This window comes from Anoplolepis gracilipes, chromosome 3, assembly GCF_047496725.1.
Source record: "Anoplolepis gracilipes chromosome 3, ASM4749672v1, whole genome shotgun sequence".
Taxonomy (NCBI): Eukaryota; Metazoa; Arthropoda; class Insecta; order Hymenoptera; family Formicidae; genus Anoplolepis; species Anoplolepis gracilipes.
This window is the reverse complement of record NC_132972.1, coordinates 4593152-4605614: the sequence shown is the minus strand read 5'-3', so window position 1 is coordinate 4605614 and position 12463 is coordinate 4593152. Positions and strand designations below refer to the sequence as shown.

Here is a 12463-nt window from a genome sequence, read left to right as displayed (position 1 = left end):
CAATTCACAAAGATATAAATTCAAGCAGTCTACTCATTATTACTCACTATGCAACTCTTTCTTTTCCACCGTCACCGTCGTTTTTCCAATGAGAGCTTTAATACGCACAGTTCATTAGAAAGTAGTATTTTTTGTGCGTTTATGTGGATACAAAGAGACAGTCTTGATTGCGATTTCTTTTGTATATATTGAAAGTGGCTTAATGAATCAAATAATGAATCAAATTACCTGCATATTGTTGCAAACTGGAATAAGCGTTGCTCAGCGAGTCTTGAAGCCCGTTCAATGGCGTCCCCGTTAAAGAATTGAGCGTGAGAGATGTTACAGGACTAAGACTGCCTCCGGTAGACCCTTGAAGACAAACATTATGATCACGTTTATTTTTATTAATCTTCAAGTACAAATTTCGACGATACCCAAGCCTAATTAATTTTGCGGCATGCCTCACATGCTCCGATGTCGTGAAACATCAATCGCTATGGCTCCGACTTTGTTATCACCATTAGAGGCAAAAAGCAACTTATATGATAAACGAGTTTTATCAAATAGTTAACTACTAGATAGTTATTAGATAGTGACAATTAAAAAAAATTTATAACTTATTTTTTCTGCTTTTTTTATAACCGTTAAACTAATCAGAGTTTATAATTCGAAATTGACATACACTATATACACATAATATTATAATATATAATATAATGACACACATTATATATTAATTATAATTGAAATAGTCACAAATAGTGCTGAAAATACATGTCTTTTTGAAGATTATATATTTAAGATTAAAGGAATGTATAAAAAAATTTAAGCTGTGCGTAAATAAGAATAAATTACAAAAGTTGTAATATGGAATATAAAATATTGTGTTTCATAGAAATTTACTCAATATTTTTAAATATTTTTAAAATGTTAGAGTCTAAAATATCCTTCTTTTCGATATTAATAAAAAAATTTTGTTACATTTTGTTACGTCACAATATACAATAGTAATAACAATAGTAATTTAAAAATAAGATATATAAAATACATTTCTACATATATATATGTATATACATATAAATATATATATAAATAATACGCAACCATAATATTTCTATATATAACATTATATATGGTAAAAATATTTTGCGGATTAATTGCAAATGAATATAAGCATATTACGAAAAATCCTACTTTTTTTCTTCATTATGCATAAACATCAATGCAAATTAAATTTTTATTACGAAAAATCGTGCACCCGTTAATTGCGATAAGCGTTTGTGCGAGACTCATTCCTATATTCCTTTAATACATTTCAAATATACACACACAAGTATTCAGTTCGATATATACACATTGTTAAAACAACAAATTTTACGATTGATAAAAATAAAAATATTTAAATTCCTAAAAGCGCCAACCGGGTCTCGCCAATTAATGCATTAATTCATCGTCTGAGAAAGTTTTTACAACAAATCAACGCTCAGTACAAATCACTCACTAATTGGCTCTTCTATTATTCATATCGTGAATAAAATATATGTATAAAATATACATACACAGTGTCAAAAAACTACTGCTATAACCTTTTAACTTACAAAATTCTTTGCTTAACTTGCAATTAAGTTTTTTTCAGTGATTTTGATTGAATATTATATTTTTTTCATTTTTATTATTTAATTTTTATTATGTTTCACGTTAAATATTTTTCCGACTTGAATTCAAATTCTATTAAAAACAAGGTTAATTTAAACTTAATTAACATATATCAATTATCAACGTATATGGTTTTATTACTTATTTTTATTAAATTTATTAAATATTTTATTAAATTTCTAATTCATAAAAATCTATAAATTTTCAATTTCAATTACAATTTAAACGAAAATTGTTTCAATGTTTTGAAATTAAACCAAGTGAGCAAGAATATCCGATATTTTTAAAATGGTTTGGTTTTTACAATTGACTAAACAAAATAACATTTATACAAAACGTAGACGTAAAATAGCGTCGGTAACAGGGGAGACCCGTTTGATTAATTAAATCTGCGATCAACAATAATTATCAATTTTGCGTTATACAAAATATACAAGAAACAATAATAAAAAATATACACGAACAGAAGAGAGATAACGAGATAAGGATTCGAGAGGAAGATATATAATATTGAGGTGCGATAAAAATCACCCAGACAATTTTTTTTCCTAAATGAAATGTCTCACCTGTATTTCCGGTTTTTCCCAGAAGAGCAGCTACGCACGGAAAAAAAAATACGCAGCGTTAAGATTACAATGTATATTTATATAAAAAAAGTAAAATACGGTTGTAATCATTTGTTATATCACATGTTTCGTATGATACCAAAAATAATAAAACATTCCGATTTAACCCCATTATATACGAGCTTACATAATAGCATAAATAATATATAATGTATAAGCGTCATTTAATTAGACGACAAATATAATTCCCGCTTTTTCATAATTATATATAATTTAATATATTTTTATGTAAATTTGTTGTAAAATTTTATGACAACTATATATGTCAATTAATTTTTATTTAATTTTATGCAAAATTAAACATTATTATAAAAATTTAAGATTCTCTAATAGGATTAAATTCACTTCATTTACTACGTTACCATCAAAAACTTTTAGCAGATAAAAATCGATGATTATTAGATATATTTGGTAAAACTGATTATCAATACCTAAGAAAAATTTTTTAATTCTCGATCGTAATTATAATTATTAATTACATAATTGATTGTTTTTAATCGAATAGTTGATTATATTGAAATAGTCGATTTGATATCTCGAATTCGAGAAATAATCTCTTAATATACAGTGTATAAAATCGCGTAAAGGAGTACTTGGATTCATTATGAAAATTGAAATGTAGGTGGAGAAATGTGAGGGAACTTGGGAAAAGAGAAGAGGGGAAGTGCGTGCACACGCGTGCACGCAGACTATTAAATAAGCGAAATGGGGAAATCAGACCGTCAACAGGATTAAGGCCCCTTTTGCATGATCGAAATTAATTTAGTAATTGTTAATACTGTACCAGGCAATGCGACACGTACATAGCGACATACCTGCTGTCGAATTTGCCAGGCCGCTTAATGCTGAAACACAAAACACGTTTGCGATATTAACAAGCACAGAGTCAGTAATATATGTATATATATATGGTATATTCTCGCGCAATGAAGCTTTGGCGGGATTTTCCGGGTAATGCTGTCAATATTATGTTTTTAATTGCGACTGGGAAATTACAGAGTCAACAGTACGCATTCACTCGTATCATCAAATTAATATATGATGAGTCAAATTTGCGAGGCTAACTTAGAATGTTCATAAAATATATTTGTCTTTTTTTTCACGCTATTATATCACGTAAGTCTTTCAGAGATCAATTATTCAACATCTGCTAATTGAAAAAAAAAATATTACTTTGTAAAAAATATTTATGAAATTGTAATTTATACAATTAATGATAAAATTCTTAAATGACTTATCAATAATTATATTTTTTACAGTGTTTATTATATAATTTAATATAAAAAATTTTACTTTCCCTTTTTCTAATATTAAGCTTTTTATTTTTATTCTAATATATTATTTTATTAAAAAATGTATTATGGAGAATTTTTATTTCACGTATAAAAAATAAATTTTATTGTAAATAGAATTAAAATAATTTAGTTAAAATAATTTCAAGAATAGCTATAAAATCACATTCTTTATTTTGCAATATCACGATCCGCTGAATAATTAATTCGACTGTTCATTATAATTAGAAAAGTCATTTTTATGCGATTAGTATTTACGTAACATTTTACGTCTAAAAAAACGCAATAATGCAACCTGCATACTTGACTTACTTTTCTGTTGATTTAACATAAATCATACGAGAAACGTCGTATCGTAGACACGTAAAGTACAATAATAAAGGTGCGTTAGTTTGTTTTGCTGATATGGATAATTGGTAAAGGAATAATTACCAATTAACTATAAAAATATACATCTTACCTGCAAATTTTATACATTTACATAGCTCCACAAACACACAATATAAAAAAGTTACTAAATAAATTACTAAAAATTTTGATGATTTACGTACAATTAGTATATATCATTTTTTGTGACAATTTAATTATTTCACGATTAATAATTTTATTTTAACTCAGACTCAATCATCGAATTCATTTAAAAGAAACAATTATAATGAGTTCAATTATTTCACTATGCATAATAATACAAATAATAATCTTTATAATAATTATATATATATATATATATATATATATATATATATATATATATGTATGTATATTTATGCAAGTAATTTTATAAATTATTTTAGAGATTAAATATTAGATATTAAATATTGTATCTAATCTAAATTAATTTGTAAAATTCCATTTCAATCAAATGTATGCTTATACATTGCAATGTTTTATATGCTCACTTTAAATTTGGTGATTAAGTCTAATATATTACATCATGAGATACAAACACCATACAAATTTCAGAAGTCAGCCGGGATTTAAAATGGCGTGACATAAGTTATTGTATTAGAATGATAATTTTATTATATATATGCAAAATGCTTCATAAAACTATTATGTGGCTATTACATTATTGAATCAATTTAATTCAGGTAATTTGCGTATATCCAATAAATATTATAATTTCGAAACTTAATATTTTTAATACAATTAAGATAATACGATATACAAATAAAAATAATAAAATGTTGAAATCAAACATATATATTCGCAAAGAGAATATTTTTCATTTCTCTCGACTGACTTCTAGCATGCATTGTTTAAAACTGTGCTGTTACGTCTTGGAACATCTGGACACCATTGTACGTCGTATTACAATTAAAGTCTGTTAATACACTTTTCGAGGACAAGTATAGACACACCGTCGCATTATTACTGTCACCGTAATATCGCAGCGCGACTTCGACTCACTTTATCCATGCAATACCTACAAAAGCGTGGACAGTTCACCCGTTTGCCTGAAACTTCAACAACGCATGCGATCATTAAAGTCCGACTATGCTCAAGCGAATTTACCGTCTAGTAGCGCGAGTAACATACGTGATGCATAAGCATATGGATGGTTTGTACAATTGATGGGAGAAACGAGTATGTATAACGCATGGTCCGAAGTTACGCATGTAATTCGGAGCACCGGACAGTTTCGCACGGAACTTACAGCTGCACGTTAATATACGATAATGTGTTCTCCGATTATACACCTCGCGAAATATTCTCTACTCACTGTTTGGCGACACCTGGAGGTTGCCGTTTCCGCCGGTCATAGCTGCCAGAGTAACGAGGTTCTGCATACTCATCGGAGATACGCCCGCGTTCGCTGCAACGTAAAGTATCAGAATTTATTATAGAGAGTCTCAACTTTAATTATCTTTTTTAAAAACCACTGGCGATTTGTAATATTTATATTTTTCTTTTAATTATCTAAATTCGTGAGAAAATTTAATAATTTTTAAATAGGGTAAACTAGGGTATGATGGCCATAGGCTGTAATTTTTTCAATAATCGCTACATAGGGCGCTTTTTTAGTCATTATCAAAGATAATCGATATTTACAGTAGTTTATGTGCATACATTATTCGAAATAACGATATTGTAAATCTTATATCATATTTTTACTTTTAACTACCTGCAAAGTTTTTCATTTGTTCACTAAAAACTGTTATAACGTCGAATAAATTGCAGTTAAGTTATCGTAATCGACGTTAGACATATTATAAAGATATGTAAATTGTTATATGACCTATAATTTTTATTTTTGTTTTCCGTCCCTATGGTCATCTTTTTCTTAAAAGTTGGGTAAGATGGCCAATGCTTATGTTGTACTATTTTGATAATATAAAATTTCTATTAAATATTTTCCTTTTAATTTCGATAATATTACGTAATTTACGCTTCAGTGGAGATAATATGCCAAACGCTATTAAAAAATAACAAAAATAAAAAGTATGTTTTTTGCATTTTAAAAAACTATGGCCATCTTACCCGAGTTTACCTTAATATAACTACATCTTTTATTGGTTGACATAATAAGAAATTAAATTAAGTTTTGTCTGCGTTCAAAAAAATTCAACAGTGTGCCGGAAATTTCATATTTAGGAACATATCAATTGTCGCTATTAAATTAAATTAAATTCAGGATTATAATCGAAATTTTAAGCTTGACTGCACATTGAAAGTAGGCAACACGTCGTTTCGAACATGATTTGTGTACATTTATTGCGTGAACTTATTGCGTGACTACGGAACATCATCGAATGATCATACGTTCTGCAACGATGAACAGTAAACACACATCTCAGAATAAAGTTAATGATAGACGCGCGGTTCTGGCATCATTGTTCTGGCATCCTTCCCGATCCCATAAAACGTAGAAATTTATTATTGCGAAGCAAGCTAAACGTTCAGGACATTTCGTTATAATTTTCGGAAAGATACGATTCATGTGACTCGATCGATGGAAATTGGCAGACGTAAGCGTGAAATAATCTAATTTATTCTGACACTGATATATAATGGAAGAATATATAAAATGCGTGAAAGAATAATTTCAGAGAAGAAACGGATAAAATCTGATTTCTCTGACAAAAGCAGATCTATCGTATTCTATAGCGCTTCTATAGCGTCGGAATAATGGTGCGCCTGACACATTTTTAAGCAAAAGCGGATTTACATCTCCCGAGAGGAATTACACATACGTATATTTGAATTTGCCAGCAAGATTTACGTTTTTAACTCGTTCGCAAAAATAGGAAATATATCTTATATGTATTGGCGAAGACTAGTACAAAGTGAGGTCAAAAAGTAACGCCATGAGTTAAACATGTATATTTGAAGCAGAGAGATGAGTTTAAGAATCTTACATCAATTAATATTGGAAACATGAAACAGCTGATACAACTTGTACAATGTCAAATGCGAATAAATAAATTGGGTGGATAACATTCATTTTAAACGTATTATAGGACTATGCATAATTGATTAGAAAACATATAGGTACAATACATCTAAAAAAAAAAAAAACGCGGAAAAAAATAAAAATGATAACTATATCACTAATTTTTTTAACTATCAGTGTATACAATTTTACTTGCAATCTGATAATAAAAAATAACAAAAAGGTTTGTTAAATTGATATCAAATTTGTTTACGATATGGTAACTTTTTCAATTTCAATATATTTGTGCATTCTGTCTACACAAACACCACACACACACACACACGCACACCTATATTAATACGTTTTTAAATAAAATTAAATACAAATTTGAAAATGATTAGAACAATGTCAGTGCAATAGAAGCAAGAACATTGATTATCCTTTTTTTATAATTTAATAATAATCGGAATACGGTTATCTCGAAAAGATTTTATTATTATAAGAGCGACAGAGGATAATAAACGCGAATAGGAGAAAATAAAAAAATAGATAACCAATCGACACTGACCATACTCACCAGCGGTATTGCTCAGAGACGCGAGGGTGGCCAAACTTTGCAGATTCGCAGGGTTGATTTCCGCCGGACTAGGTACAGCGGGGGGTGCTGCATGCGCGGGGGTTGCCGCTCCAAGGCCAAGGTGTTGTTGTAACAGCAACTGATGTTGTACATTCGACAATGCATTCGCCGCACCCGCGTTTGCAGCGACCGGAGTCGCGGCGCTCGTTGTCGCCTGCAATTGTTGCAGCAGTTGCAACGATGCAGGCGCCAAGGTATGAGCGTCATTCTGCGAGCAGAAATAAAATTTTCATCATCCAACTACGATCAATATAAATTTTTCAGATAATTTAAAATAATTTGAAATATCTTTATAATAGATTCTTAATCCGGTTTATCGGCAAATTTTCGCCAGGAATAGATCGATTGCAAATTCGTCAGGAAATATGCTTTTTCTTGTAAAGTTTTATGCAAATCTTACGAAACGTTTAATAAAAACAAAGGCTTTGGTACAGGTAGTCGCGTTGAACTGCATTGTGCGCGTTCGAAGAATACAGACTATATTCTTCGAAAAAGTCTCATTTCCCTTTTTTTCATATATTTTGCATAACAAAATTGAGGTCGCCCTGTAGAAAGTCTCAAAGGTTAGATAATGCATACGAGTGTAAGGCGCTCAAACGATAGAACCATGAAGGGTATTCTCGTTCTCGATGCAAATGGAATCTTTGATACCGGCCAAAGAGCTTTTATTATAAAATATTAAGCACACGTACGGTTAGGTAATGCGGCGCGATGTTGACTCCCGCGATATTCCAGAGATTCGACTGGAGTTGCTGCATCCTTTTTTGATCCTTTTCCTTTTGCGTGTCGGCGAATTTTACGACTAACGGCGACGAACAACCCTGAAAATTGTGCAATATTCATGTAGCGTAATAATAAATTCAAAATGCAACAAATGTGAAATTAATTTATTATTGTAATTAATATTGATTTATGAATATTAATTTGATATTTCGACATATTTATTAAAAAATTAATAATCTATAAACCTCGTATACAGTTTCAAATATTTATTTTTTATTGCTTATACAAATATATTTTCTCATCGAACTTTTCTGTAATATAAAATACACACAACAACAAACGTTCCAGACATCAATTTTATAATAAGTTTTTTTTGTAATTTTTAAAATAATTAAATGCATTAAATTTTCTTCGTATTAATAGCTGAATATCTTAAAATTAGAGCAAATTCTGTGATTTAAATATAAAAACACATATATATTTCTTTTCTACTCTCTGTTTTTAATTTAAGAAATATTCATATGTCGAAAATTGTGCCAACGTTTTCAATGATATATTTTACGTCTTGCTTTCGTAAATTATTGAAAAAGTTTCTCTACCATAGTTCGATACTCTTCTCATTAACTTCAAACTTCTATAATACTTCCAAGTGTCGTTTTACACCTGAATCCCTCCGCCCGATGCATTATTGGTTCAAGTCCAAGTTCAACATTGGCGTGAGAACGAATTTGTTGATCGACCGTTACATTGGGGGAAAGAGGTACTCTTACGTTTGATATTGGGGATGATACACGCGAAGCGCGAGGTCGATGTACCATATACAATACGCGTGCAATCGGAGATGCAAAATCGGCGTGCTGGTTACGTTAGTAGGGAGAAACGAGCAAGTTCGAGGAACTTGTAGCCGGAAATATTCGTGATATTAAAGTGAAATTGCCCTCGTGCCCGCATGTCTTGGCACGGCTCCCTTTTACATTCGAAATAGTACATTACATAGGCGTAGTAACTGTCGCCAAGACGAATAATTCATTCTACAGAACACATTAGCTATATTTCGTGAGATGATTGCTGATGATTTAAATGTTTAAATCCATCACATCTTATATTACCGAAACAAAATTGTATAACGGTTAACGTAACTGAATGGAATAAAATTTTGGTGATAATATGTAAAGAGAAGATAAAAATAAAAGTAAAAAAAATCTTGATATAAGAAGTAAACACGATTAATAGAGAAAAAAAATAATTATTTTTATTTTAGAATTTTTCAAAGAAAGAGATGTATTATATATTGTTGAGGTTTTTGGGAAAATTACAGATCATTTTACAATCTATTAATTTTCACATTTTCATAATTTAATTATCATATCTCTAACACATAATTCAATATTTTGCAATTTTATTATTATTTTTAAGTAATGCCAAATGGAGATCCAACAACAATTAATATTTATCTGTCCCTATCTACTCTAATATTTGCGGAAGCTTAGGCTGAGAAGTATAGTGAACGAGAGAGTAGGAGACGGAAAAGTCCTGGCGTGCTTCAAATCGCCAAGGTGTCGGCCAGTTTGTCTTTTCTTGCTCGATTTTAGTTACCACGAGTTAAATTGGTATATCATCGAGGTGACTAGCCGAGTTGTAGATGCACGCGGATGTTTCGTCGAGTGACAGTGGCATCGAGCCAATACATCCGTCGGCTCGGTTGAATCGCCATGAAAAGAAACGAGCCGCGAAGATTCAACGACTCATTTTGTGTCGTCATCTATCAATTTCTTTACGACACCGTTTTCGCTTAAAAAATCGACACCATCTTCGCGACCTAATTGTTTTTTTACAACGTAAACGTGATAGTAGATTACACATTCGCATTGGAATATGAATATTCGTCTCAACAGGTAATCAAAATTCTGCTTTATTATTCGTTAATTAATTATAAAATATGTAGACGAAGGTTAATATAGATATGAGAATAAAATCATAATCAGATAATACATCAGCGAATCATATTTTAAAAGAGCAAAAAAACAAATATAGTAGATTATGTAATCTTTTAAAAGTTGAATAATTTTTATACATACTTTTTTGATTGTTAATATATCTTATTAATTTGTTATTATAATAATTTTAAAATGAATAAATCTACAGATAAGAGGATTATGTAAAATAGTAGATAATATTATTTTCCATTTAATCATTAATCGAGTTGCACCATAATAAAATTGCTGTTTGTGAATTATTAATATGTATTGACCTGAATACCAAAGTTGTGTTACACACAAAAAAATCTTTCAATTAAAAAATTTATAATCTCAAAATTAGTAACTTTAATTTTTTAACAAGTTAATAGTCACAATTGTGTTTAGAATTTATAGCTTTTTATTAATTTAAAATTAAACATATGAATTACTTAACACATTAATTTTAATTGCTCTAACATTAATAACTGCGATTCACTTTTTGTATAATTTTAATTTTAATATTTAAAATCAGCTGTAAAGGTATTATAAACATTATGTATTACTTTCACGTTCTATAATTTTTATTATACTCACCTCCATTGTCTGGGAATGATGCAGAGCTTTAATGGCATTGATCGCATACTGCTTACTAGCGAAGGTAACGAAGGCACAGGCTTTACTCTTTCCGGTACTGTCCCTCAGCACCGAACATTCTTCGATCATTCCGTAAGCGCTGAACATGTTCCTAACGTCGTTCTCCGTGAATTTTTTCGATAACATGCCGACGAATAGCTTGCGCTCTGTAATAATAAAACAAAACATTTTTAATGATCGTTTTAAATGATATCATTTTTATATTGTATATGTGAGAAGAATAATAGGTGTATTTTGTTTGTACGTGTATTTTAATGGTTTGATAATGCATCGCATAACGATCATCTTAAGGATAATATGCAATTATTCATCTTGATGTGTACGTATATAATTAATCAGAGAGACGTGCCTAACTGACTAATCATATAATTGAATGACTAAGATGTATTGAGTTATTATTATCAAGGACATATGATACGATCTTCGTGGAATTGCGTTGTGGCTAAATTAAATGTGTTGCTCATTCTTACTGCATTTTTTATAGATGTGTAAATAGATATTTATAATAGAATTAATCGATCTTATAGATTTTTTTTCAAATCGGGGGGAATAATTCAAACAATGTGATCTTTCTTAATTGGATTCTTAAGTTTATTACAACAACCCGGACTTATTAGTTAATTCAAAATAATATTCGGCTTTTTATATTTCACGTGTAGTAGAAATATGTAAAAAAAAGCGATTGAAATGTTTGAGTACAAACGAATAAATTCTTGTAACAGAATTTATGCGCATATAAAATTTAGCATCTCACTATTGTTTTCTCTTATCATTTGCATTTGTCAGTCATCAGTTCATTACAATATTTTTATAAATAATGTGTTGTGGCTAAATTAAATGTGTTGCTCATTCTTACTGTATTTCTTATAGATGTGTAAATAGATATTTATAATAGAATTAATCAATCTTATAGATCTTTTTTCAAATCGGGGGAATAATTTAAACAATATGATCTTTCTTAATTGGATTCTTAAGTTTATTACAACAATCCGGAGTTGTTAGTTAATCTAAAATAACATTTGGCTTTTTATATTTCATGTGTATTAGAAATATGTCAAAAAAAAGCGATTGAAATAATCCAGTACAAACAAATAAATTCTTTGTTGCAGAATTTATGCGCATATAAAATTTAGCATCTCACTATTGTTTTCTCTTATTATCTGCATTTGTCAGTCATCAATTCATTACAAAATTTTTATAAATGAGCCACTCAATCACCATTAAAATGAAATATTCTGCGACAAAAATCGATTAAACAAATGTTCTGCAGTTAAAGGTTAACAATCGTCATTTAATATTCTCGGCTGCAAGTAATTAATCAGAAGAATGAGCGTTACGATGATACGACGTTTATGAACTTGGTCCTAAACTTTGTCGTCTCTAACAGAGATCACAAGTGACATCATGATTTCCCATCTCGCCTACCGTTTAATAAGCGTTTACGGATAATGCGCAGACGGTGGTCAAGCTATGGACCTATAGTACTGACCACATTGGAGGAAGCGACCTGGTCAATATTTGTTTAGGATCGGGAGAAAAGCTCTACCTGGAGGAAAGCC

The 12463-nt window shown here is 29.8% G+C and overlaps 1 protein-coding gene across 20 annotated transcripts in view; it reads right to left on the bottom strand.

The window, feature by feature from the left end:
- Positions 1-12463, bottom strand: part of LOC140664251 (CUGBP Elav-like family member 1-A) — a 528745-nt gene that overhangs the window by 10943 nt on the left and 505339 nt on the right. For 12 of the 20 annotated variants that reach the window (XM_072889205.1, XM_072889211.1, XM_072889210.1 and 9 more), the window contains 7 exons: positions 10845-11050; positions 8262-8390; positions 7501-7777; positions 5280-5372; positions 3068-3109; positions 2205-2234; positions 229-351 (listed from right to left, as the gene is read on the bottom strand). In XM_072889205.1, coding sequence (XP_072745306.1) covers positions 229-351; positions 2205-2234; positions 3068-3109; positions 5280-5372; positions 7501-7777; positions 8262-8390; positions 10845-11050 — 900 coding nt within the window. The remainder of the gene's footprint in view (positions 1-228; positions 352-2204; positions 2235-3067; positions 3110-5279; positions 5373-7500; positions 7778-8261; positions 8391-10844; positions 11051-12463) is intronic. The other 8 variants (XM_072889214.1, XM_072889213.1, XM_072889216.1 and 5 more) reach the window with 8 other exon arrangements.